Below are 27877 nucleotides of genomic sequence, written 5' to 3'. Positions count from 1 at the left end.
TTTCCACAGACAAATTACAGCTAGTTCATGTAACAATGAGCTAATTGCAATATTATTTATTGTTAGATAAAATATATAGATACATATTTATCTAATATTTAATTATTTACTTTTAACAAAAAAATTAAAAGAAAAAGGTGAGATATTTAATAAGAGCTTTTTAAAGGTAATTATTAGTATTTAGTCATTACATGTAAAGTCAGTTTTGACTTACTTCATAAAAATACATGTGAGTAACATATTTTGGAAATATCTTTTAAATTGTCCAAATTATTCTGGTAAAATAAGTCAGACCTTTTTAACACAAATTTTGATTTTAAGTAATTAATCATTTTTTCTATAGATATCTAGTAGTTTATTTTACTATATGGCATTTTTCATATCAATTTTTATGGCCCTGAAGTGTTATACCTTCTCTAAGGTATTCCCATAAACATTTATTTCTCTTTAATACTACAAAAAAAGAGTTTGGTCAGATACAAACTAAACACTCTTAAAATTAATACTTACAAACATAAACTATGAAAAGCTGTGATTTTAATAAATTTCTACTGAAATTTTGATCTAACTCATAATTTGTTAAACTTTAATTTCTGGCACAATTAAGTTAAGTATCAATAAAGTGTATGGAAAAAATAAAGAAGAAAAAGTCCAGAAACACTTTTATCCTGCTGATTAAGATGACCAAATTATAAAAGTGAAGCTATTTAACTAGAACCTTTTTGTGTCGGATGAAGATTGACTTTGGCTATGATGACCAAGTTGTACAACAAATAGTATTTGAAAAATACATGTTAATAAATATTTTAACACATATATACATGCATATATCTACTGTTTCGTAGGCTTATGTACAAAGTATTAGCAAAGTACATTTTTGGAAATTTTTAAAGCATTGATCAAATTAAATCAAAATAAATGCATAAAACTAAAAATTGGTATGCAGAAATTTGCTTCTGCATGCATTATTGCTTACCTGAATGTTAATTGTAAAAAAAAAATTTAATTGTAAAATTACCATTAACAATGATATTTTACTGAACTAACATATCACTAAATGAAATGAAACATATTTTTTTAAAAATTTTAGTGCTTAACTACACATTACGAAGTCATGTTTAAGTAAACTTAGACCAATCATTCTGAAGTTTTATTTCAGAATTATAGCTCCAAGTTTAAGACGAGAAAAGTTTCTATTTTAATAGTCTAACTACTGTCACTCTAGAGATTACGGGCGGGGCGACCAGGGAAAGGAACCATATCAGAAATAGCTCAAATTGTAATCGCTTAAAATAAAAGTAAAACATTAATGTTTGTCTAGCTGCAACAATCCATGCAAATTTTTAATGCAACTACTTGGTAAATTCGAGGTCACAAAACCTATTGGTTATATCAGTTTTGGGGGAGCAAAAACAACTTACCGCTTGAAGCGCCGCTAACCTGTCCTTCGTCATCCTTTATAGAAAATCACACACCAAATAAACGTTTTATCTTATTACACAATCCCATTCACAGATATTTTTCTAACAAACGTCACTAAACTAAAGGACACGAACACGAACACTAGTTCACTTCACTCAAAAAATCGATACAACGAACGAACGAAACTTCCATCCGTCAGAACACTTCCGAACCAATTTCATTATGTTACAGATGGCGCCGCATTAGCGTTTTTACTATGACGTCAGGGCATTGTCGGCAAAATCGTACTGAAAGATGATCAGTATAGTTCCCAAATATTATAAAAGATCCAAAAATAATACTATAATAAATAAAAAATATTTTCTAAATCTTTATTTTAGTTTTTAATATTTAAGCTATTATGTTGTTTATTGATTTTGCCAATTTTCTAAAAATGTGTAATGAATGACAAACATAGTTATGACCTATACTGTCAATGCGTCTGTCATTGTCAACAAAATCTTCCGTTTAGTTAAGTGACGCCATTGTGAGCCGTAACGACTTCTGGGAGCACAGAGTTTAATCTCAAATTTCTTAGATAATCTTGGTAATTTGTGTTCATATATCTTATGTTTTTATTCTATAAGTAAAACTCTTTCAGGATATTAATATATTTTTAGTGTATGTTATGTAGTTCATTCGCAACTTTCGGTTATCTTCGGTACCGCTGAGCTAAATTCCTATGATGGTGCTTGAGCGCCATTCGGTGAAAACTTAAACAATTTTTAACTTGTCACCGGCAGTTTATTTATAATTTCATGGTATTTGTAGAGATTTTGATTTAAGAATTGTTAGCTTTATCCATTTTAGTTTGTAAATTACCAGTCTATCTAACTTTGCACTTATATGGGTAGTTGTATGGTTAACACTAAGAGTTCTAAATTTTTTGTTTGTTTTCAGGTATCAGAATAAAAATATAATAACTAGCCATGGCTGATGATATGCCAACGTTCAAATGCGTGCTGGTAGGCGATGGTGGTACGGGCAAAACAACATTCGTAAAAAGACATTTGACAGGAGAATTTGAGAAACGATACGTAGCTACATTAGGTGTAGAAGTGCATCCGTTAGTTTTTCATACAAATCGTGGTCCTATAAGGTTCAACGTTTGGGACACAGCTGGCCAAGAGAAATTTGGTGGACTTCGTGACGGTTATTATATTCAAGGTCAATGCGCTATCATCATGTTCGATGTCACCTCACGTGTTACGTACAAAAATGTACCAAACTGGCACAGAGACTTAGTACGCGTTTGTGAAGGCATTCCTATCGTTCTTTGTGGAAACAAAGTTGACATTAAGGATAGAAAAGTGAAGGCAAAAACAATTGTCTTCCATAGAAAAAAGAACCTTCAGGTAATTATAAACATTTGTTATTGAACCTAAACTATACATAGTAAAACTCGTTCTAATGATATATGAACATGATGAATTAATATTGTGTTTACCTTTTGTTACAGTACTATGATATCTCTGCAAAATCAAACTACAATTTTGAGAAACCTTTCCTCTGGTTAGCAAGAAAATTGATTGGTGATGGTAATCTTGAATTTGTTGCCATGCCTGCCTTGGTCCCGCCAGAGGTTACAATGGACCCACAATGGCAGAACCAAATTGAAAAAGATCTTAAAGAAGCCCAAGACACTGCTTTACCAGAAGAGGATGAAGACTTGTAAACGGCCTTGTCCTAAACACCCAGTGTCCTCATAAATCGTGATAAAAGCTCATTCAGGCATATGTTCACTTCATACAGTGTATTTTGTTTTTCATTCCATATTTTTCAAAAAGACTTAGGTACACTTGGTCAATGTGTAATTAACATTAATTTACATTTGCTTTAACTATTGCATGTTCATTATCATGTAATGATTTAGTGTTCAGTATTAATGATACAAGTTCATAAATGCTGCATTTACAAACAAGTTATGAGATTTGCTTATAGGTAAATAAACAAATGTTTCCTACTGTTTTGTAATGTATAAATTGATTAATGGTATTGTCTATGTAATTAATATTGTGATGCCTAATAGAAGTAACCTGATTACATTGTTCCACCAGTTTTGTATTGTTTTCTTTTTTGTTTCATTAAACTATATTAAATTACAGTTAATATGTATAATTTATGATGACATTGTCAATTTTATGTTATAATAAACCTCAATACTTTGTTAGGCATAGACTGACAATATCTTCTACTACTCTAAAATTGTGGTGATACTTTTTGAATAAAATGTAAAAATAAAGCTTTCATTTTCTTTCACCGTTTGTGTCTAAAAATAATAAATAATTTAGTTTCTTTAAAAGGTAGTGGTTTCAAAAGAAACCACCCCTATCCTGATATTTCACATAAAAGATCCGCCTATAGTTATCAGACTGATAGTGGATAAGCACAAGCAAAAGTACTTACACCTAGTGATTTAGATAAATCTAGCTAAAATAGTATACACTGTATATCTTCGTCTCCAAAGTTTTTATCCAGACAAAAATCAGTAGTGCTATATAAAACTACTCTATTTTCATGCTGAAAATATTAGAGTTGAGCACCAAATTATTTTTTGTAATGTTTCCCTGATGTGGATAGCCAAGGACATTAGTAGATACTCGAACTTTTATTAAACTAAAATGGATAGCAGAAACAGGTAACAAAACCCAGCTCAGCTGTTGTCTGTTAAACGTAAAAACCATTTTAAGCTAGGCATGTAAGTAAAATACATATGCTATGGCTTTTTCAAATTACCTGTCTTAATGTAAAAGTACTTAATATTATGTCGTCGTAAATTACGTTAAAGTATTTTAAGGGTTTCGCTTAGCATATTCAAAGCAAGAATTACTATGTGAAACATTTTATTAGTAAATTTGTAAATAATAATATCGCAAAATATGGTATCAATTCAAGTTACAACAAAATAAAGAATATAAAAAATCTCAAGATTCAACTAATCGATTTTAGCAAATGAATGTATAACTATTTTTCAACCATCTTTATTACTATTATTGTTATAATTGTCACGTAGAGCCAGAATATTTAAAATATTTTGCGGGTTAGGAATAATTTACCTTTTCTGAACTTAATATACTTTTGGTATTATTATTTATGCAAGATTTTTGGTTTTCTATATGCACCGATTTTTATTTATCTTTACATAGATGTTTTTCCACACATTCCTCCTTTGTATTGGTTTTAGCAGTAATCATAAAAATTTATTAAAAAACAATATTCGTTTTTCAAAACATTTATTTTAAATGAATAAAACAATAATGTAACCTACAGAATGATTCTAAACATAACTTATACAGGCATATGACTTAAACACGTTTACTTCTTCGCTGCGGCCTTTTCTCGCGCTTTCTTTCCTTCTAAGAGTTTTAATCTATCATCTTCACTCAGATTTTGGTTTATTTTGGTAATAACACCAGTTCCCAGTGTCAGGTCTGCCAAACGTAATGTGAATCTTTGCCCAGCTTCACATACCATTGGCTTAAGTAAGCGGAGATGTAATCTGTAAGTAGAAGAAATTTAATTAAAATACCATATATGACGTCTAAATGTATGCATCTAGCAATAGTTAATTTTTAAAAAGAAAAATATTTTTTACTTAATAACCAGCAGAAATGAGAACCTAATATCTATAGGGTCTACTATCACCTCAATGTCTGAAAGATTAACTTTTTGCCATTATTTAAACTAAATTTTTATTATTAACCATTGACTAAATTTGCATCTAGTTGCAACTTGTATGGATTTTCAGATGTTTTTAGGTAATTATAAATGATATCAAATTTTTAAAAGTGATATTGGCTATATTGAAAGGAATTTAAATTTAAATTACAAGTTCATACAATGTACTTAAACATAATAAATGTTTAATGAAACCATTAAAGATGTCTTGGTAAAATACTGGTGTAAATAAAATATTAACAAAGGATTAAATTTGGAAAGAAATTATTGAAAGAGGTCAGTCATTTTAATGCCATTCAATAGATGTCAGTCAATTGGTGTAATATATAACTAATATTGAACATACTCATAAATACATAGCAAACACAGATTTCATTTTTGTCTATAGACAAACATATTTTCTCTATTTGATAATTTTTTATTGTGTCAAATAGATACATCACAAATTTACTCACGTTGCATCTTCACCAGGCATCACCATCTCTTTATCTGGGATATTAACTTGGGTAGCACAGTCCCAAGTCATGGAGAACATTTGCAGTTGGATAAAGGATGTGAATGGCTTTGACCGTCCACCTTCATCTTTGCTAAGAATGTAAACTGCAGCCTCCAAATTGTCATGAGCCTTCACAGTACCAGGTTTTGCCATCACCATTCCACGTTTAATCTGTTCTCTCTTGATAGAGCGCACAAGAGCTCCTAACTGGTCACCAGCTTGTGCCTCTTCCAACGTCTTATGAAACATTTCAACTCCAGTAACTGTGGTTTTCATGGTTTTCCCATGACCAACAATTTCACATTCTGTGCCTTTTTTTAACACTCCTGTAAAATTTATGTTATATTTTAGGTATAGAAAATGAATAACATTATGTATTACATATCTACCTAGAATATACCTAAAATAAATCATATTTTTTTTTATTTGATAAACAGACATAACTACAGTCGAGAAAGAGTAAAAATGGTTTTCTTTATTACCTCTATGAAGTCTTCCAGTTACAACAGTACCACGGCCAGGAATTGAGTGCACAGATTCTACAGGCAACAAGAAAGGCTTATCCAATTCACGTACAGGGGTAGGTATGAAAGCATCCACTTCTTTCAAAAGTTTGCTTATTGCTTCTGATCCTATTTCAGGACTTTTACCTTCTAAGGCACATAAGGCAGAACCTAAAAAACATTGATTATAAGGTTAACTAATTTCAATGTATATTGTTTGTTACCTATGCAAATCACAACTAATATCATATATTTTAGCTATATTCAAAACATTTTGTCTTACGGTATTTTATTACAGGGCAGTGCTGCCAAAATTAATTCCATATTAATTTTACAAAAGAGCTGTTTGAGGCTATCTATATCTTAAAGGTCAGAAATACCCAAAATAAATAATAGTCACAGATATATAACAATAACGAAAAATAAACACGCATGAACTTCGCCTTCAAGTTCCACGAGATATCTTAACCCTTCCGTTTTTTTATTTTTAAATCTAAAATTGCAAGTATATTGTAAGATATACCTTATTAGAACATTAAAGAGTTTTTTGTTCATTGAAATGCATGGAACTCATTTACATGATTTATATTATAATTTATACACCAAAAATTGTTAAATTTGATTTATAAATAACAACTGCTGAGTTAACGGCAGGCTCTTCTCAGTAAAACAGCATTCTGAGGCAATGGCAGCTATCTTAACTTTTTACATATATTATAAAATAATTAACAATTCAAAAGTGCAAGTAAATACCTACTTGAATATTATGAATCAATGGAGTAAATCCATGTCAACTTTATTTGTGGCACTATAATATATTTCTGTATATGTATTTTATAAATTTGTATATAATTGGATAAGAAATGAAGAAAGTAATATACTTCATTGTTATTAGTTACTGAGTAGTTTGTAATAAAAAGTATTAATGATTAACAAGTAAGTAATAAGTATTGGATAAAATAATAGGGTACATAGATTGGAATAAGACAAATAATAATATAATAATCAAGACTTCTTTACACATAGTCCTAAAGTTGAAATTATGGTAATTAAAGTACATGTTCTATATATAACACTTTTTTAATAACTATGCTATATTGTTTAGTGAAACAGACATGTGTTTTAACAAAAGAAATTATTTTTAAATCATTAAACAAACCAAGAACCGTATGCTTATTTACCTATAGTTACTTTTATCTTGGACAACATGAACATGGCTTTAACAAGTTATAAACAAAACTGTTTTGTTGTTTTTACTACACATGAGTAGATGTAATTTATCTCACTTGTACAAAAAGGTTACAATTACCTCTGTATGTACACGAAACCCATGATTTTTTCTTAACATATATGCTGTTTATATCATATCAAAATTTCAACTTTAAGTAAATTTGAATCCAAATACCTTTTTTCAGCCAATATATTAAAATTCATTCATTATAGTAAAACTGGAGCTGAAATATAATCAATACCTTTAATAACAGGAGTCTTATCACCGTCATATCCCATTTCAGTCATGAGTTCGCGAATTTCCATCTCCACTAGTTCCACCATCTCTTCATCGGCCGCATCAACTTTATTGATGAACACCACAACATGCTGAATACCAATCTGTTTAGCGAGTAGCAGATGCTCTCTTGTCTGTGGCATTACACCATCAGTAGCCGCTACAACGAGAATTGCACCATCCATCTGTGCTGTACCAGTGATCATATTCTGAAAAATAAAAATTACAACATATCTTTATCACCAATCAATAAATACTAAATAAACAACAAAGGTTGTTCCATTGAAAGATCAAAGACATTTTTGAATCAAATTTTATTCTATGTAGGTTTCTGTCCAGACAATATAAAACAAAATTTGGTCAGAAGATGCATTACTAAAATGACAGATTAAATGGCCTTTTAACTTCATACTTTACTTCTGACAATTCATTGGCATCTTTAAGTTAAATTTTATCAATCTGGGTTTTTTAGCATTAATTACATAAAATAAACTAATTGAATAGTTGGGGTTACATTTTTTTATTTCTTATTACAATTTTTTGAATTACATAATATCTTCCATTACTCCTATTTACCACCACAATTTTCGTACAAAAAGTCATACCCAGTAAGATAGGTTATTAATTTTTCTAATCTATAACCAATGTCTTTATAAAGTGTTTTGCCATTTTGATGACATAGTCAATACCAAAAATTATATAAATGAGAATAATTAAGTATTTTTTAAAACATAAAAACAAAAACTAACATTGTCAAAAATGTTTTGATTTGCGATGGCATGATGAGGGAATGTAGTATCGACCATCCAATTCTCACACTTTCATGGTCTACAGTTATGTGACATGCTAATCCCATGAAAGTACTTAAAAATAGCTTTAAGACTCTGTTCCAGACATTTCCCATAGGCGAAAGTTTGCATATCACGAGAAAAGCAGTTTCTCAATTACAAGGTTTGTGAAGTAATTAGAGATGTGCAAAATTTTCTAGTGGAATGTGAAAGGAATGGTATCCAAAGAGAGGCACAAATGCAAGGCTTGGGGTGTCTGTACTCAATGTCAGTTTGTTTCAAGCTATATTATTAAAACCCTACACTAAGACTCCTAGGCTGGTCTATAACATGGCCATGTTCTCCTAGCCGCATACCTTGTTTTTTCTGAGAAGAGAAGTTTATGTTTCCATGTATTGGCATCTCTTTCAAGGCAAATATTTTGTGTTACGTAACATTTTTAAAAAAAAATTATGTTTATTTGTAATATATTAATTGGCTCTTATTAATTAAAATATTGAAGTTGTCATCAAATACCACTTCACTACACTGGGTATCTAATTTTTTTTTGTTGTGGATTGAATTTTATCATAAAAAAAGGTACATATGGAGGCATAAAAACAAATAATAAACAATTTTTCTTTTTAAATTAATAAAAAGTATACCTTAATGTAGTCAGCATGTCCAGGACAGTCGGTATGACCATAATGCCTTTGTTCAGTTTGGTACTCAACATGGGCAACATTAATGGTTATACCACGAGCTTTCTCCTCGGGAGCATTATCAATGTCAGTATAGCCTTTCTTTTGTGCCAGATTGAGATCAGATAATACTGTAAAGGACCAAAAAATAAATTGTGAACACAATAAATTTCAATATACTTATTTCATAAATATATAAAAATCAAAATGAAATCAGGTGATATAGGTCATAGTCACTAAGTCAATGATAAGAAATTAATTTTTTTGGGTATAAACGGCTAAAGTTGTATGTATTTCATGAAATTTCAACAGAAAGTGCATATTCTTTCAAAAACAAGACATTGTGGTATGAATTTCAGACATTCACAACATATAAGCAAAGTCATATAGAACAGTATAGATTGAACCTATAGTAATACATTCTATTACATTACATCATCACAGGGTGCTTAAAACAATTTATTCTTTTTAAATAGCAATAATTTTACAATATTTGGCAAAGGTTTTTTTTTAATAATTCTTGGGTTATTACCTGCCTTATAGCCCAATAGCGGCTTGAGAATTATTTATGGGATACCACATATAATAGTGACACACTTATTTGAAAGAAATGTAAATATATTTGTAACCAAAAATGTTTGTGACTGAAACTTGAAGTTACTAAATTATTTCACTTTTATTATCATCATTTCAAGCCTTCCTGTAGATTTACAATAGGACTAGTTGGAAGTGGCCTGCATCTTCACAGCTTACCTTTACATACAAAGGTAATGAAGTATACTCAAGAGTTAATAAGTTAATGCTTTTATTTTATATTCTATAGCTTACCTTTAGTAATAGCTGCAGTAAGAGTTGTTTTTCCATGATCAACATGACCAATAGTGCCCACATTACAATGAGGTTTTGTTCTTTCAAACACTAATTTCTCAGCATAATTTCTTCGGAGTACTAGGCTGAGAGGTGTAATCGCTGGTAGTGTTGTATTGAGCAAGTGGCATGATTGGTTGTGTTTAAGAACTAACTTTAAGGCTAAAATGAGTAAAAACTTATAAGTAAATATCATGCTGTGTATAACATAGAAGAAAATTCCGATAATAGAAATGAAGATGTTGATCTAATACACAAAATAAATTATTGTTGATTAAAAATTTGAATGGGGCACATTTTAAAGTAATTATAATTTTGCTACTATAAATAGAAATGATGATGGCTTTTGTGCTATACTCAGTAAACAATATTTTAAAAATTTACATTAAGATATTTCTTACGCTTTACCTTACTTTTCAGTTAATTCTGTTTTTCTATATTGTAACATTTTTACCAGAATGTAGGTTATGTTTAAGCAATGCATCCTATTTAAATCATGTTGTGACAAAATCTGACCATCAACGAATTATGATTGTAAATATGGACAAATTCAATTCCAATAAACTAAAAGCCTATATGATAAGGGGTCTTTTACATAATAGTTTCAAACCTTTATTAAATTAGTAGGAAAATTAAATATGATTAAAACGTAAAAGTTGTGAAAGAATTATTTAAAAAATATGCCTTAAATATAAATAATTGTATATAGAAGGAATTTATACAATATATATACCTGGGTTAACCAAACTTTTAGCAAATGAAATAGTCGCCATTGTAGGTCACCAGCTAAAGCTGATATTTTTTTCTATTACAATAAGACGTAAATTTCAATGTAAAGGGATACTATACAATGTAATAAAATTGTTAAAAACACATTGAATTATATTTTTCATACGCCGTATGAAAGCAGTCAGTACACAAGAATTAGGCACTGTACAGACAATACAATAAAGGTTAACACAGTACTATGGCAAGAATCAATAACCATAAGTGTAAATTTTATTATGTTATCAATATAGTTTTTACGATAAACTAAATTGTTTTCTGAATAAAATTAAACGGCGCTTAAAATTTATATTATTATTTAAAAGAATTTTTTGTAAAATGACATAAAACACCTATTTTTTCCCTCAATAACTTTTTTGGGAAGAAATATTTTTTAAATGGTTATATGCAGAAAATAAATTAATTACTTTTATTTTATTAAAATCGATTACTGTTGTTACTTATTTTTATACTTAGTTGCATAAAACCCCTGATTTAAAAAATAGTTTTCATGATATTATTCATGATTACATACATATTCTTCGATGTTAATATTGATTTTCCCGCTATTTACTATATAATGTATTTTATTATCACTACTACATATTCAAAAAAAAAGAAGGCACGATAAAATTCTTTAATTGCTTTCCACAAGATATTGTATATGATTATGTATATTGATTTCTGAAGATATCATACTCTTTTCGCTTCGTAAAACTACAGAGCAGGAAACGAAGTAATGATGAGTTCAAATTCCACAACTTCATACAAGGAACTACACAAGTATTGTAAAAACATTGAAGGGATTTTTGGCTTCGTTCATTAGATGTCTGCCCTTTACAACGTCTGCCAGCATTAAATTATCAATGGTTGTTCATTTTTATAACATTGCACTCGTAAATGCTGTTTCGTCTTCGTTCAAAGTCTACATTCTATGTTGAAGATTTGTATATAATCTAAACTTTCCTATTATTACAGTTTTTTTTTAATTCAGTAACTAAAAATTTATCACGATAACATTATAAATAAGACACAAAAAAATTAGAATAACTTTATTATTAAAAAAATCGAACAAAAAAGTAACCTGCTTAGCAAAACAGAAATTAGAACATTTACATAACATGAATGAACATAAGATACGAAGTAACCGGTTGGTTTTAAAAATCGAAATCTTCGCTACAATGAGAGGCAGCAGGGTTTTTCGAATTAGATTCAGGTGGTTCTGGAATTTAAAATTTGTTTAGGTCCTATTAAAAACTGTTACTTATATGATTAATATTAGTTTTACATTTTTAAAATGTTATCTGATACAAAACTCTTGAAACAAGTTTCTACGCAAGTTGCAAATCGTACATGTTAAATTTAAAGATATTAAAACTTTTATCTCTCGCTATGTTCAAATGTTAATATAAATCATTACATTAAAAATCTTACTATATTATCTTTTCAATAGAGTAAACTGGATTTTTAACTATTTATTTTTGGATTTGATATTACTATTGAAATTCTGACTATACGAGAGGTGTGAACCATAATCGACAATACGACACAAGTGTCAATAGATATGTCACATACATTTCGAATATTTACCGGTTACTGGCAAATATAATGCATTTAGTGTTCACGAAATCCTTGACACCTAGATTTTAGCTTAGTTGCTACTACGGAGTAAAGTAACAGATTTACTGCTAGATAAAGACTCGTGTGTTAAAAAAAAAAACAAGTTATTTAATAAAGATACCATTAGGTAAAAAGTCTCCTTCGCAATAAGTTGCATCTGCGATAATATTAATATCCACTTTTTTAGAATTAGTTTTCGTTAAACTCTTATCTTTTTTTTCTTGTTTAGTAGATACACATTCTGTAGAACTCTTCTTGCTTTTCTTGAAATTGTTCACATTATCAACATTTTTAAATATTCTTTTCGGTTTAGCTTTTTTGGCGTTATTTCTCGGTGTATTACAAAAGGAGTTTTCATGGACAGAGTCATCTGTTATCACTGAAGGAGATTTGTCTGTATCAGAGCTTATTGTAAAATCTATGTTGTGCTGTCGATTAAGCTTTTTGCGGTACTTTTCGACGGTAGCTTTCGATATATTTGGGCTTTTTATCTCGCCTTTGTATCTAGTAAGAAAGCTGTATTTAGCCAGACGCGAAGAAAGTGATAATCTGAGGGCATCCTCCGCCTGATTAATAGCTACTGTTAAACGTTTTTTATATTTTTTATTTCGTAACGATCGTTCTATCATATCTCTATTAATGCTGTAAGGTTCAATATTCTCGTTTGTTATCCAAGCACGTGAAACGTCATTTTTGTCAAAAAATACAACATTGTATTGAGTCTGAAAATAATGGGAATTTATTCTATGTAACAGTCTGGAATAATGGTAGCAGATACTAAGAAGAAAAAGAATAATGCATAAATTTCCAATGAGTGCAGTACCATCATTTTATGGGCAATTACGCTATTGATGAGGGTGGTCCAGGAACAGGTCAGGGAGACTGTGGAATTCCTATATTTTCATGAAAAAATTATTTTGTTTAACAAAATTTTACTGTTTGTTTGGTAAAATGTGCAATTTTTCATAAATATTGTAACCTTTAAAATGAAATGTGGCACTGTCAAATTTCACTATGAGATTGAGTCAAGAATAAGGAGAACCAATGAGAAAGAAAATAACGGACATAGCCAAACAGACGGGCTGATGGGCCAGCGGCCCTAGTGAGCGTTAACAATATAGACTTTGTTATGGTCATCAGAAGATACTGACTACAGGCCCCTTTCTAATGGTCTTATTGGCGATCTATGGGTATGCCCTTAGATGTCTAGAGTTAAAATGATGATGACGATGATGATATAAAAAAATGAATTAAAAAGTCAACAGGTAATAATTAAAGGAAAATGAAAAGAAATTTTTTAACAAACATACAGGTATATCTGAGAATCCATCCAGCCAGTAATACTGTTCTGTGTCAGGGCAATCATCTACCATAGCTGGCCACCAAGGCCAGTTGTATAATTTCACCCAAACTATTGAACCAGCTGTAAATCTACTGTGTATAAGATCTTCTTCCTGATGCAAATGAATTTCCTCTTCGGGGATGGAACATTTTTTGAAATTTGAGTCTATGAAATATTTGGCATATAAAAATTAATTATCTTTTAAATTTTATATTCATTAACGTACTGTACACCTTAAAATGACAATAAAAACTCATCTAAAAGAAAATGTTACAAAAAAGGTCAATGTAGATGTTCTAATCTATATAAACAATAAATGCAGAGGTAATACAACAGATGGACTTAACGCTGGAGGCAAGCTCTACCAAATAACCTTTGGATGGAGATGAGACAGGAAAGAAAGGGCAGTTTAGGGCAACATGATTATAAAAAACTACACATTCTAGAATATACACTTTCCACATAAACAAATATAGGTATATATCTATTTATATATATAAATATATTTATGTATATATATATTTATATATATATATATAAACTTATAGTGGTTAGTCAATATCCTGTTTTAGCAGTCCAGAAAGTTCCTTTAACTTTCTTTTTAAAAGGTGACAGAGCCAACAGTAAAAGATTTCTCCATGTAAAAATATAGTACAATGACCTTTCATTGCCAATTTCAATTACTTCTTTTATCTCAACAACTTATCATGAGTCTTAGAGAAAAAAAAATAGATTAATTTAAGAGGGAGTCAGCAGAGTAAACAAAAAAGCCAAGGCTATTTTGTTTTTTCGTTTTTATTTTTTAATAGACTAAACTATGGTTACTAAAGATGGGACATAAAATTAGTGAAAGTTATTTTAACAGCTTTCAATATAAAGATGTTGCTAGACTGCTACAGAAACCGCTGTACCGCGCCTTAGAAAACCGCGGGAGGTGGAAGTTAAGGAAAAAAGAGCAAAGGTCCCGGGCCGCGTGATTTGTTGACTTACGAAACAGAATGAGATTGACTTCACAGTGTTTAATTTCTGTTAAAACAGAAATGCTCTTTACTAAGTCGTCAAATAAGCCTTATGCCGCCTCTTTGGTATGCAATAATCCCTGCGTTCAGTTTTGAATATGAATGCCATACTATTAACAAAACTTAATTTTAAAAATAGCATTACGCTTTTTGGCCCGCTAGTCTACTAATTTAGGCTAATTTGAGAGCTATTGAGCTGTCAGTAAAAAAATCTGACAGTAGTAATTTGTCCTGGTAATACAATTATAAGTATGAAAAAATTAATTTACAACTTTAAAAGCCTTAATTTTTTTTACAAATTTAGGTAAAAAAATACGAATCTAATATTCAATATAATCCCAACATTGTAACAGTAAAACGACAAAAAGTATAATAAGGCCCCATTTAGTAATATTTAACTCTGATTAAAAACAGTAATCTGGTATTAATTACAATTGTTACATTGTTGATTTAATACATTTTAAGATCGACATAAAAATATAAAACTAAACTAATATTCCAAATTTTGGTACCAATGTTAAAAACATTAAAGTTCAATGTTATATAATAATTAATATAGCTTTAAGCAATATAACACTAAAATAATGTAATCTCTGTTGCATTACAAAGAAAATTGTGCTAACCTGGATTCATATTACAATACCATTTTTCAGGCAAGTCGTAGCGATCTATTACTTGGGACAAATAGCGCCAACGGGCGCAGTCGTCGCATTGCACCCAAAGCCCCGCAGTCCTTCGCTTTTGAAGCCAAAGCAAACGTTGACGGAGTGGCAATTCATCTGGTTGGCTAAGAACCTCTTTGTACGAGCTGGACAAAGATCTTTTTTTAAACTTACATCTTATTGAACTATTAAATCAGTACTTATTTTTCAACTATCAACCCGTTCATAAAATACCACACTTCATATTTTATTTGTCTAAGCCTCGACGATTCATGTTGTCATACAAAGTTAAAACATAATATTAGTGGGTATTCAAACATTTTCGATATAATATAAAATATTATTTATAAATTATACCCTTTTATAAACTGGAAAATGTTGATTCCTTAATAATAAAGAAATTAAAATAAATTCATAAATATCGTACATGAAAGTCAAATTAATAATTTCTTTATTATTTAGATGTCAAAAGTAAATAATGAACTATAGTAATGGTGATCGTAACATTAAGCGACCACGCCTCAAAGCGAACGTTATTTTAAGAACGTCATATTTAGTATATTTCAATATAAATATCATGTGTCGCCAGGGTTAAATACAGAGAATTAACATTAAACAGATTTCTAGGTATTTTCTTAACTTAAAAACTGCCTTATTTGTTTCCCAAAACTTTATTTTTTTAGCAAAAAGTTGGTGTTACGACAAAAATTGTAGGCGAAATATTCAAAATACACACCTGCTTAGAGAATTACATTCCTCTGAACCCTTAGAACACAGTGGTTGCTTTACCGCCATTTTTTTCTTACGGTACCCCAACGTTCCAGACTGAAATTTTTTTTGTAAATATTAATTACTCTTTGATGTACTTTAAATTTTCTCATTGCACAATCTTTTAATATTAGTACAAAAAACAACAACTCTTCACACAACCCACGCATTGATATACATATCTTAAAAATCTCAAATGAAAATTGTTCCGACTCAATTATTAGAACTTGTTTAGTCTTCGGCTTTGTTTCCTTGCTGTTTAATTAACCAGGTTCAGCATATGTAATTGTATTATAAAAAATTACAGTAATGTGGTATTCTGGTTTCTACCAAAATGGAAAAACAAAATATGCAATATCAACAAAAAACTCAAAATTTCTTACTAAAAGCTGGATTTTATTTTTAAATGGTTAACTTAGTCAAGAACTAAATATTACCTCTAATTTACAAGCTTCTTCATTGGGTATAATAGCGGTTTCAAGAGGTAACGTAGCTTTATCCATTTTAGGAAAAGAAGTATTAACTTGTACTTTGGAAATCGTGCAACGCAAATTTTATATAACGTTCCCGCCAAAACTAATTTGTTTTTTTTTTTAATTTAATCAGCACTTGTAGTAGAGTCCACATATCTATATTGTAATAATTATGAATTTATTCACTCATTTGTTGACATTGTTTAATAGGTATAATAATTTATATCTTTTACCATAACATTTTTGTTTTACGCTACTTACTAAATAAATATATATTTTATTTTTGTGTGAGTATCAAAGAAATTACGAAAATAGAATGAAAGTAAATAAAATTCCAAAACAATTCCAAAAAATTTAATTTATCAAAATTTTTTTATTACTATTACCTGTCTATAAAATAAAATAAAAATAGAGTCAATTTTATTTTATTTTGTACATTAATATTTTCATATTATTTTATGCGCTTAAATAAATTAAGAAAAATAATTTCAATTACAATTTATTAAGACATTTCATAATAGTTAAAGACTAATACTTCCTTTATGCTCATTAGAGGAAGTGCGCAATTTACTTTATCTGGCTGGTTGCCGGGTAGACCTTTAGGTCGCCATATTAGTGGCGGACTAGGGATTTCAGTTTTTATTTGCTATAATCGTCGTTATCGACGACTGGGAGTAGATTATACTCCCATTTTTGTGTTAAGAGGATTTTGTATTGTTTATTTACCGCTAGGTAAATTGGATACATTGAGGAAATAGATTTTTCTCTTTCTTTTGTACTATAAACATGGCTTTCTAAAATGTCGGCCCTGAACGAAATATCGTCGTCTCCTTGCGGAGTATCCCGCTTTAATATTTTTGTGGATGTTGGAGGAATCCAGAATGGACAAAAAATCATTAAACAGATTGTCCCAACCACAGTCGAGAGCTTCGGCTATCGATTGTAAAAAAAGCACTGGTGAGTAATTGAAGGTCATACAAAATTCAGTGTTGTGTTTTTGCTTTGTATATTTTAGATGAACTTTTGAATAATTTGAGTACCGAAACACTTCGTTTACATTTGAAATCGTTATGTAGAATTGACACACAAACCTTGGCCACGGAATAAGAAACGCGAAGGATCTGGTGCTGCTTCCAAAAATGAACCTTTTCGCCGAAATATCCCACCACAAAGAGGTAGGGGTCAAATTGACAAACGATCCCGCACTCGTGGACCTAATTTTATTACGGGTGGAACGCAGAACCCCGGGTAAAGTCTCTTTTTCATGATTAATTCATAGCTATTTTAAATATTTAATATTTGCTAATTTATATGTATTATGAAAATGTTATAACATGAAGGGCATTTTTTTTGTTCTTGTAGGGTAGATGAAGATGAAGAACCGGAGTTAGGTTCCGTATATTTGCCTGGAAGCAAAAAGCAAAACTTGAACCATTTGCTCAACTTCATGTATCCGTCACGCGGTGGTTCTGACCGACGAGGTCCTGCACCCCGGCGCCATGTTCAGAATATGGCACATAAACATCAGCATGATCTCTACCTTCGTGCTTAGTAAGATCTTTTCTAGTATAATATATGCATTAAAAATTCCTTTTATAAAGATGGGAACTGGGACTAGCAGCCAATGAATTATTACCACTGGCTGCTGATAAGAAAATACCCTCATTTGGTCTTACAAGAATTCAATCAGAGGTATAGTTTTTTATATAATAGGCAAGAAAGTAGATGTAATTTATTTGATATTCATTGTATTTGATTTTGTGAGTCTTGTATTGATAATTTTTTGACATAATTTACTTTTTATCATACAAAAGATTTCATGAGCTTCTTTTATTAAATAGAGAGATTATGTAAATAACAGTGCATGTTTTTGTAATACAAGTGTATTACAACATCGTCAATATTAAAGCTTATTTAATTAATATTTTTAAAATTATTCTATTTACGTCTTGTTTTAAATTTTAGTTGTCAGTTTGTGGTTAAAGAAGATGGAGATTATAAGATGAATGTTATGGACCCAGATGTTCCAATTAAATGGGATCAGGTTGAAGAAGTTGTAAGTTGATTGATTATAAATGCCTACATTATATTGTTTTTACACCAAAATCATCTGATTATAATTACTAATTGTCTAAAGGTGGTAAGAAGCACTGGGCGCTCAGAATGTCCCATATGCCTTGGTAACCCTGTGGCTGGTCGAGTTGGCCACTGTGGTCATGTGTACTGCTGGGCTTGTGTTCTGCATTATGTTGCAGCTCATGATAAGCAACCTCCACCATGCCCTGTATGTGCTGCACCTTTACAAGTAAATGAAATGAAACCTGCTTATATTATACAGTGGGAATCACCTGCAGAAGAGGTAAAGTCATTACAGTATTACTTAACAATATTTCTTAGGAGTGTTATTTTTTTCAGTGTTATATCCAATTAGTCCACCAAGCATATCATTTAAACAATTGCATGTCCACTGCTGGACATAGGTCTCCCTTCCTTCCGGATTTCCAATAAGACCTGTTAGGGAGTTAGAAAAGTTTATGTTGATGATATCAATATGAGTTTTGTACTGCAGAAAAAAGCTATTTGTACAATGTATAATCTGAGTTAAAGATTTAGTGAACAGTTTTATTAAACATTTCTCTAGGGTCCATAAAATTTGTTAGTAAAACTACTATTTTGTAGCCAGATTAATTTGAGGGATACTATTTGAGGACAGTAAAATTTTGTGTAGTTTCTCAAAAAAGGTTCTTATGGTAATATTGTCATGAGAATTAATCTCTATAAATGACCTAAAGTGCATTATAACATGTATAAATAAAATAATGACAATTTTCATGGTTTACCATTTGTATTGATTGCTTCCATACATGCAGTAATTCCTGACCAACAAAACAAACAGGAACATTGACCCATTGTTACTAGTCGAAAATTTTGTATTATTCCTTATGTAATGTCACATACCACTCTTAGACTTCAAAATAAATGTTATCAAATTATGATTGTTACAAGTATGATATGTATTCAATCCAATTGAGTGATTGATTTTTAATCATGCAACTAAAGAAATTGACCAGACATTGCAGAACATACCTATATTCATAAATTTATGCTTAACAAATATGTGGATTAGAGTGCAGCAGAGTGCGTTAGAATTTAATTGGTGTTATTTATTTATTTATCATTATATCTATAAATTTCATGTAAATTTAAGATGTAGGTTTTTAAAAATAATATGATTATAAGTATAAACTTAATATTTTATTAAATACTTTATTCAAATGAAATATATTGTAATCTTTTGGTTTATCAGGTGACAATGCGTCTTGTTCGGCGGCTAAGGGGTACTACAACAGTAGAAGTTGCCCCGCCACGTGGGGAAATATCAAATAATTTAACAACTCCAATACTGCCGCTTGAGAACCTTAGCTGTGCACCATTTACAAGATACTTTACAGCTACTAAAGATCAGGTATATATCCTCCTCAGTCCCGAGTATATTTTTGTTCGTATTTTTTGTAAAAAGTGGTAACCATGGACAATATATATATTTCTAGGTTTGTTAAGACCCAAGGAAAATAAAAATTATGCGGAAAATGCTCTTCCAATATGTCGCCATACGGCGACATCAGGTCTCAATGCTTTAAAAACTCCATATATTTTCCGAAATCTTTTATTCAAAAAGTAATTACAGTAAGCAACTGAAATAAAAAACAATGTTATTGGTTGGGACAAAGAATCGTTACTTTCATTCGTGGTAGTTTTTATAGCAGTTTCTCCCCGAAATCTCCCATAAAAATGGAACAACCTGGAGGTAATCGGGCGGACAGGCGCATTATTACTTTACCACCAATATCTAAAGATTGGAATCTATCATCTTCAATTACGCTGTCACCTTTACCTTCGTAAAGAAAAAAATCAAGTGGCAATCCTTTAGAACAGGCTAAGACAAAATTTTTCAACCCCACTGGATTGGGTTTTCCTTTTATCATCTGCCTTGCCTGATGTTTCCTATAAAAAGGTATCATCTGCTCGTCAATGCAAACATCTGCCGACGGGGAATTCAGAAGACACCCATTGCGAACACAAGAAATCAAGGGCTGGACCTTCCAGAACTTGGTGCTACTTTTTATTTCCTCCGGAACTTCGGAATCATTTAGAAGTTTCAATGAGGCCCTCAGTTTGAAGTACCGATCTCTAGTTATTCTGTCTACAATTGCTGGAATTCTGGACTTCTGATCCCAATACATCCTGATCCTAGGAAATGGAAGGCATGACATCATGATAGTTACACCAAAGAATGTTCTGATTTCTTTATCAGATGTGTTCAAATTAGTGCCCGTCTTACTAAGGTACGTTTGGTTACTATGAAATGCAATTTGTTCGTAAATGTCGCTCGTTAAATACTTTGCCACATAGTCGTGAGGAGGCAAATTGATTGCCACAGTGTTCGGTAATTCGAATCGTGGGGCTGGTGGCAATGGATCGAAATTATCTGATGACTTCCAAAATACACGTCTTTCGGAAGTACTTGGTGTGGAAGGGACATGACTCGATGTCGACTGATGAGAGCGAACCATTGTAGAAAGGCTGTTATCCTCTTCCTCATTTTCTTCTTCATCTTCCTCGTCATCTTCTTCAGTAATTTCGGGAACATAGGCCGGATCATCGGCGATATCCTCATCATCAAAATCATAGTCTAAATCAGAGTCCTCCCCAGTGATTACGTCGTATAGGGCATCCTCCAGTTCCTTATCTGGAAAAAGTATATTATCTAAGATCCAAATAAATAAAAATCTCGTGGAAATATAACCAAAATATCTAAATTAGGGGGAAAAAAGGAGGTACGAAATTATATGGCAAAAATGTACTTTTTTACAGGTTAAAACCCAGAGTCTCCAAAAGGCGACATACACGTTTCTATGTGTGCGTGTGACAGAAATGAACAAGTTCGTTTGATTTTTTTCGCGTAATACTTAGTCTAACTATTGAGAAATATGATAACTACTTTGATTTCAATATGAAACATAAAATAATGTACACAGTTTGCACTTACCTTGGCCGGAATCGCCAATTATGAATTTTTTTCGCGCACTCATTTTCAATCACTTGCATAAAATTAGCGGTGCAATTTTATGACAAAACTTATAAATGAGCGGTAGCGGCATATATCGAAGAGCAAGAAACTACTACAACGTACTGCCGCTGCTTCAAAATACAAGGCTTTTACCTACCTTTCCTAGATGGCGTTGTATGTCGCCTTATGGCGACGTTTGGACTGAGGAGGATATACAAAATTATCATCATCATCATCATTTTAGCCATAGGATTTCCACTATGAACATCCCCCATAGATTTCCAAATGGATTGGTTGGAAGGTATAGAGAACATAAATTATACCCCCACACATAATGGCTACCTAAAAATATTTTTTTTGCAATATGTAGGTAAATATGTAATTGTAATGATTTCATTGTTTGTATTATCTGTCATGTTTTAGATATTTGAAATATTGCAAAAAGAACGGGAGGAAATAAAAAATCAAATATTGGCAGAGATTGACACAACAGAAATTGTATATCTGGAGCAAGCATTGGATCTACTGAAATTAAAAGAAGAGGAATTAAAAAATCAAATAGAAAAACCAAAGACAGCAGAACTGGTTGAAGATATTCCACCCATTGTTTTTGAAAAACAGGAAGATTGTGATAAAAAAATGGATTGGTTTGATGTAACCGAGGAAGGTGCTGCTTGCATTGAAGTCATTAATGAGAGTATGGCTTCTTTAGAAGTATGTGATGACTTAGAACCAAATTTGAATTCCGAAGTAACAAATTATTTACAAGATGAATTAAATGACAATAATCAAAGTGAAGAGTTCCCTCTCACAGAGTGTGCACCTCCAGGGGAACATCAAGTTGATAATGTCATTACAGATATTGATAGGGAAAATCAGACAAAATATTTTTATTTCTATCAAGGTAATTTGCATAAGATTCTTTGTATGTAGTATTATGTCAAAGTTTAGTATGCCTTCTTTCTAAATTTAAGATATATCTATTGAAATATAATATTGTTATCAAAAAGTAAGGTAAATTTGTTCATAAATTCTAAATTTATTTTTTATTCTTCCAAATCAATTTCAATCCCTTTTAAAGTAATCCCGGTCACATAAAACACATTTTTGCCAATGCGTTTCCAGTCCTCAAATCAGTCTAAATAGTCTTTTTCGGGTATTTTCTTTCAAGACCTTTGATTCAGTTTTTATCTCCTCAATTGAGTAAAACAGTATCTCCATGTCCTGTGTTTGCTGAATACCCAGAAGTCCCAGGGCGTCCCCAAATCAGGCGAATACATTGGTTGCGAAACATTATGAGTCGAAATTTTGACGCTTTTTTCCAATAAATCGAACAATTATTGCACCAATCGACTGGACGCGTGATAAAAGTTAAACATTTGCAATGTTTAACATTTAAAACACATAATTTGGAGGTAATTACACCTTTTGACAAACAGACGCTTAGCAAATGTTTTAGACAGTTCTACCAACCTAGGAAAAAATGTTTACCTGCATTCTTAATGCCCAGGAGTTTTCAGTTACAATTGCATCTTACTTTTTGATCACAGTAATACATTGATTAGCAATTTGACTATCTGAAAGCAGGTGTGCCATAAAGCTGTTACAACTACCCACATTATTTCCAAACCCTTAACTCCTTTTAATAGGAGATAATAACGAAAAATAAAAAAAAATTCCTTTCAATTCAATAATGTATTTTTTTAGCTAATGATGGGCAACAAATATTCCTTAACAGTCTTAACATACGTATTTTAAATGCATCATGGGGAGGTCTGGTTGCTGCACCTCCTATTATTCACGGTCGAGTGTTACATCGAGAGACAATGTCCCTTGGAGATCAGGTGATTATAATGCTTATCCTATATTTTTTTCATTAATTTTCCATACTTTAGTAAGTAGCATTAAAGAACTGAAATAAAGTAAAGAGTTCCGCAAAAGTACCAAGGTCACCCAATACCGTAGCTCTAAGAATTGCCTGTCTGAAGTGGCCATTGGGGCAGCAAGGTTAGAATGGCGACCAGAAGCCAGCAGACATGGCGTCAATGGGTCCTCTACTAGGTGGACGGATGACATCATTAAGGTCACGGCAAATACTGGATGCAGGCAGTGCAGAGCCTGGCATTATGGCTATCTTTGGGGGAACCTTTCATGCCTTGCCTTGCCTATTGGCTGATATCATGATAATGCCGAACCCATGTTCTGTTGTTAATTTATACTAACTAAATGTCAAGAATATCTTCATTAATTGATTTCACATCCTTAGAAACAGGGTCAAAACTTGTAATTAAATATCTAATAATAATATTTCATTTTCTTCAGAATCGCAAACACATGCCATACACGGCCCATTTGCCAGTCTACTGCTCTTTCGATATTGTAGAGTTGGAACTTCAACCCCCATTTGTAACTGCAGAAGCTCTTGAAAATTTTTCAGGTAAATAGCAAAATATAACCAGAGATTGAATGTTAAGAAACCAAACCAAACCCTAAGTTTTGGCTTACTGTGGAACATGGTTTTGAATCTCAAAAACTTCGAAATCTTTGAATAGGCAAGACAGTATGTAAATCAGTAGTCTTTGAAAATAGTCGCCGTTATTAATATATTTATTAATAACATGCTTAATTTTCCCCTGTAATACCTACAAATACTGTAATACCCTAAATAAATACTAGAATATTTGATCTCTGATTGTTACTTTTAATATTTAACATTATCTTTATTCAAGTGTAATATTTCATATTCTGTAAATTTCATTTACCTTCAAACGGATGTTGCAGTGAACAAAAAATCTAAAAAGTAGTTTCCCATATGTATTAAACAGAATAAAGTTGAATGAGTAAGATGCTTATGCATATAGAAACTAAACTACAATCTCAAAGGATTGTATTATGTGTGTTTATAGATAGTAGTTACATACAATGAGATATATTTTTGACCTGTATCTCACCTTAAATTTAAGAGAGCGATTTAAATGTTGCTAGGTAGTCCTTTCTGAGGTCTTTCCTCTGATGTTTTAGTGTTTCTATCTGACTTCCTACAAAACATGCAGGATATCTCTATATATATAAAAGCAGCAATGTAAAAATTTTCGCAAAATGAGCGCATTGCCGCTTGGTTGCGAAAACCAGCCTGCTGAGACAAGACAAGTAGCAAAGTTGGTCTCATAATAAATAAAGCTAAGACCAAACTTATGACCAACAAGATGGAAAACCACATAATGATACTATCCTATACCTAGGTCAGTTAATATAAAGACCAAACAAGATATTGAAATATAATGAATAACAATGCATGTAAAAGATGCTGTTCACTGAAAGAAACTCAAGAACAAATAATATCCCATAGCAGCAAAAATTAAATAATCTTTAACATATGCATCCTCCTTAAACTCATCTATTAATGTCAAAAATGGGCATTAATGAACAAACACCTCCATAACCTTCAATTTGTCAATGGTCCATGAAAAGAAGTATGCTTGGATACCTAAAATGAGTCAATAATAAGGCACAGGATTTGAGGAAAATCAAAAAATTGGGAAATGCTGTCAAGAATTAGAAAACTTGAATGGAACTGGCCACATATTGAGATGTGTAAATAATTAGTGGACACAGTCCCTCGCTGTATGGAAACCTAGGGACAACTTAAAAAAATGAACTCACAACAGGTAGAATTGTAGGGTGGAATTTAAGAGTTGCAAGGCCATTGTAAACATACTTGACTCGAGACATTAGCAGATGGAAGCAATTGTGGAAGACCCATCTGACAGCAAGTAGCATTATATAAAACGAAATTAATATAAACCTTTGCAAATTTAAAAATATTTAGTGACATAGGCTCAATAAACAATGAATGAAAAGTAAATTATCCTTAAAATAAAACTTTGGCATTGTTCAGTAACAATTTATATTCATGAACTACACACTCACAGACTTTATTGGTAAAAATTACTAGACTGTGGCAATAGAAATAAAAAAGATATGGTTTATTGAATCACATATCCCTGGGTTTTGAATGAATAATTAATTTTTGCTGTGATTTGGATGGAGAAAAAAAAATTTTGTTTTTACATTACAATGTACCTGCAATTTTTCTATTTAATATGTTTGTAAGAAACAATCTCATACCTTAAATTAAAAGAAATAAATATGACTGTGTTTGAAATATGGCTTTATTCTAGCTAAACGCGAATTTTGCAGTAAGCAACACATTTCGAAATGAATTTTAATTTAAATTTAATAAATATTTAATTGATGCAATTTTTGTTACCGCAGATGATCTACGGCGACGTGCCCGAGTGCGTGCGAACTTGGAACGAAGAGAAAGACGTCGTGAGCTACAGTGTCGTCGCGCGATGGAGGGACCGCCCCGTCCAGATTTCTCATCAGAAATACAATTTCCTTGTGCTTCAACATCATTTGGCAGCCCTCCCGTTTTGGAAACAGCATCTTTCACTGCAGCTGAATCTAGTGGATCACCATCTGGCAATGTAGAAGGTTTTGAACAAGCAAGTCCAATCCCATCAACTTCTGGATTATCTTTTGCTAAGGTATTATATAACATTTTTCTTAATTTATTTTCCGATGTTTATCCGATATAAAAAACTGTATTTAAAAATCACAAATTAAAGATTTGAGAAAATAATTTGTGTTCTCTATTTTAACACTCCAGACAAGTGCAGTATGCCATAGAAATGATAAGTGTGAATAGCGAACCTGGTAATTGCCTACTAAGATCATTTTATTAAAATAATTGTTTCACTAATTAATGAAGTCAAGTTTGCAGATGTATTAAAATGAATATTTAAGTAAGAATTTCTTTTGTTTCATTAGATGGCGAGTACAAGCGGCACATGGCGCGTCCGCAAAGCTGCCGCCCCTCCTACTCCACCTGTTCCAGAGGCCGAAGAGGGCTCAGGTCCAAGAGCGCTAGTGCTCAGTGACGCGATAGAAGCCGCGTTAAATGCAGCTCCATCTCCCTCTAACAAGAAAAACAAGAAGTCTAAACCAAAAGTTTTGTTCGCCACAGGCATGCAACGTTCAGGATAAAAAAATATATAATTTTGTAACCAATTTGACTTAATATTTTTGGATTTTATTAAATTGGGTAAACTAAAACTTAAACCTCAAAACTGCATGCTACTTTCATAATTTATATTTAATATTACAATATTGCTTAATTTCAGTTTTTGCAGTGGTCTAATATTTAATGCTTAGTCTCCTTTACTTTACCAACTACACTCTTGTCTGTACATATATATACATTGTAAAGACTTGCAAAGATTGAAATATGTACTATTGTTCAGTTATAAAATGCATCGACATATTATCATGATAAATAATTTATTTGAATTAGTACATGTTCTGTATTATTGATTTGTACACTTTAAATGCTTATTATATTACAGTAATCTTGGGTTAGGTAGATTTATGTTATTATTGTAAGCCTTCTTCTAATAGGTTAATTGGAAGGCTTTGAATTGTATTGACAAATCGTTATGGAGTAATAAATGTGATGGAGATATATTTTATATTTTTTTATTTGCCTTTATTGATAATAAATCATCCATATTGAATTAGTGATTTTTAAAAATTCTGTTTAAAAAAAAAATGTTATTTTTGCTGAAGATTTCCCTGAGCTGCATAAAATAACGGTATCGCAGTTAACATCGCCTACCTCTAAATACGATTCTAAGATGTATATGAACACAAAAATATTAGTTCTAACAGTTTTATCACTAATATCGAACCGTTAAATGGATGATTTGTAAATGTTATCATTGCCAGATCCACTTTTTTACATTTTCTATTTTGCCCAGCTCCTGGTGGAATGCTAAGTGAAAATTTCGATTTATTTTTTGAATAATTTAGTGGTTTGGTGGGGGTAGGCGAGTAAAAAAAAAACAAAAACAATTTTGATGTAGCTCGCATGTTAGTAATAGGTCCACTCGCACGTACGAGTTGTTGATATAATACATTTACACAGAGCGAGTTGGCTTTTGTTACTCGCCTCGTGTAAATGAGCCCTAAGAGTTATATAAAGATTAAGAGCTCTCCATGGAGAGAGCGAGTTTGCGACTAAAGAAATAAATATTTGTCAAAATTTTTTCTTATTTCGCGTTCTGGATAGTAATGAATGTTATTTTTATAATCTTGAAAATATTAATAGTAGAACAG

The 27877-nt window shown here is 31.2% G+C and overlaps 5 protein-coding genes across 10 annotated transcripts in view; 2 read left to right on the top strand and 3 right to left on the bottom strand.

Annotated features, from left to right (window-relative positions):
• The window catches only part of Syx1A (Syntaxin 1A), a 73331-nt gene extending 71720 nt beyond the window's left edge, over nt 1-1611 (bottom strand). For all 5 annotated transcript variants that reach the window (XM_068773960.1, XM_068773961.1, XM_068773962.1 and 2 more), the window contains exon 1: nt 1422-1611. In XM_068773960.1, the coding sequence (XP_068630061.1) occupies nt 1422-1454 (33 nt within the window). In that variant the 5' untranslated portion in view covers nt 1455-1611. The remainder of the gene's footprint in view (nt 1-1421) is intronic.
• Nucleotides 1612-1903: 292 nt separating this feature from the next.
• On the top strand, nt 1904-3677 carry Ran (RAN, member RAS oncogene family). Its single transcript, XM_068773965.1, has 3 exons — nt 1904-2008; nt 2362-2816; nt 2921-3677. The coding sequence occupies exons 2-3, from the start codon at nt 2391-2393 to the stop codon at nt 3134-3136; spliced, it is 642 nt and encodes a 213-aa protein (XP_068630066.1). The 5' UTR covers nt 1904-2008; nt 2362-2390; the 3' UTR covers nt 3137-3677.
• Nucleotides 3678-4677: 1000 nt separating this feature from the next.
• Nucleotides 4678-10923, bottom strand: mEFTu1 (mitochondrial translation elongation factor Tu 1). The gene is made up of 7 exons (XM_068773452.1): nt 10714-10923; nt 9942-10142; nt 9078-9244; nt 7611-7854; nt 6118-6309; nt 5595-5961; nt 4678-4960 (listed from the first exon to the last, which is right to left on the bottom strand). Exons 1-7 carry the CDS (start codon nt 10751-10753, stop codon nt 4777-4779), a joined length of 1395 nt encoding a protein of 464 aa, XP_068629553.1. The 5' UTR covers nt 10754-10923; the 3' UTR covers nt 4678-4776.
• An 897-nt stretch (nt 10924-11820) lies between these two features.
• LOC137930325 (zinc finger CW-type PWWP domain protein 1-like) lies at nt 11821-16659 on the bottom strand. The gene is made up of 6 exons (XM_068773559.1): nt 16594-16659; nt 16125-16213; nt 15350-15573; nt 13676-13872; nt 12487-13087; nt 11821-11967 (listed from the first exon to the last, which is right to left on the bottom strand). The coding sequence occupies exons 1-6, from the start codon at nt 16657-16659 to the stop codon at nt 11903-11905; spliced, it is 1242 nt and encodes a 413-aa protein (XP_068629660.1). The 3' UTR covers nt 11821-11902.
• Nucleotides 16660-17204: 545 nt separating this feature from the next.
• On the top strand, nt 17205-27216 carry LOC137930476 (E3 ubiquitin-protein ligase RNF10). 2 transcript variants are annotated; one of them, XM_068773734.1, is made up of 11 exons: nt 17205-17586; nt 17706-17877; nt 17992-18180; nt 18595-18685; nt 18767-18988; nt 19937-20095; nt 22124-22604; nt 23408-23544; nt 24023-24137; nt 25976-26250; nt 26534-27216. In XM_068773734.1, exons 1-11 carry the CDS (start codon nt 17493-17495, stop codon nt 26747-26749), a joined length of 2151 nt encoding a protein of 716 aa, XP_068629835.1. In that variant the 5' UTR covers nt 17205-17492; the 3' UTR covers nt 26750-27216. The 2 variants fall into 2 exon arrangements, with proteins under 2 accessions (XP_068629835.1, XP_068629836.1); XM_068773735.1 differs by lacking the exons at nt 17205-17586; nt 17706-17877; nt 17992-18180 and adding an exon at nt 18193-18321.
• The last annotated feature ends 661 nt before the right edge of the window (nt 27217-27877 follow it).

The sequence above is a fragment of the Battus philenor genome, unplaced genomic scaffold (assembly GCF_028537555.1).
Source record: "Battus philenor isolate CCGP_79_NKW_IND1 unplaced genomic scaffold, ilBatPhil1.0.hap1 SCAF_6, whole genome shotgun sequence".
NCBI lineage: Eukaryota > Metazoa > Arthropoda > Insecta > Lepidoptera > Papilionidae > Battus > Battus philenor.
Note: the sequence above shows the minus strand (reverse complement) of the source record. Positions and strands in the feature narration are given on the sequence as shown.

What these genes read in the sequence shown, in the direction of transcription:
- mEFTu1 (XM_068773452.1), bottom strand. Translation starts at nt 10,753, where the DNA reads ATGGCGACTATTTCATTTGCTAAAAGTTTGGTTAACCCAG. An exon ending in AACTGGAAGACTTCATAGAG is followed by an intron (nt 5,962 to 6,117) that starts GTAATAAAGAAA and finishes TAAATTTTACAG; the next exon opens with GAGTGTTAAAAAAAGGCACA. An exon ending in ATGCCTGGTGAAGATGCAAC is followed by an intron (nt 4,961 to 5,594) that starts GTGAGTAAATTT and finishes TTCTACTTACAG; the next exon opens with ATTACATCTCCGCTTACTTA.
- LOC137930476 (XM_068773734.1), top strand. Translation starts at nt 17,493, where the DNA reads ATGTTGGAGGAATCCAGAATGGACAAAAAATCATTAAACAGATTGTCC. An exon ending in CGATTGTAAAAAAAGCACTG is followed by an intron (nt 17,587 to 17,705) that starts GTGAGTAATTGA and finishes ATCGTTATGTAG; the next exon opens with AATTGACACACAAACCTTGG. An exon ending in GATCTCTACCTTCGTGCTTA is followed by an intron (nt 18,181 to 18,594) that starts GTAAGATCTTTT and finishes TTTAAATTTTAG; the next exon opens with TTGTCAGTTTGTGGTTAAAG.
- Ran (XM_068773965.1), top strand. Translation starts at nt 2,391, where the DNA reads ATGGCTGATGATATGCCAACGTTCAAATGCGTGCTGGTAGGCGATGGT. An exon ending in ATAGAAAAAAGAACCTTCAG is followed by an intron (nt 2,817 to 2,920) that starts GTAATTATAAAC and finishes CTTTTGTTACAG; the next exon opens with TACTATGATATCTCTGCAAA.
- LOC137930325 (XM_068773559.1), bottom strand. Translation starts at nt 16,659, where the DNA reads ATGGATAAAGCTACGTTACCTCTTGAAACCGCTATTATACCCAATGAA. An exon ending in AAGAAGCTTGTAAATTAGAG is followed by an intron (nt 16,214 to 16,593) that starts GTAATATTTAGT and finishes AAAAAATTTCAG; the next exon opens with TCTGGAACGTTGGGGTACCG. An exon ending in ATGGATTCTCAGATATACCT is followed by an intron (nt 13,088 to 13,675) that starts GTATGTTTGTTA and finishes CATTATTTTCAG; the next exon opens with ACTCAATACAATGTTGTATT.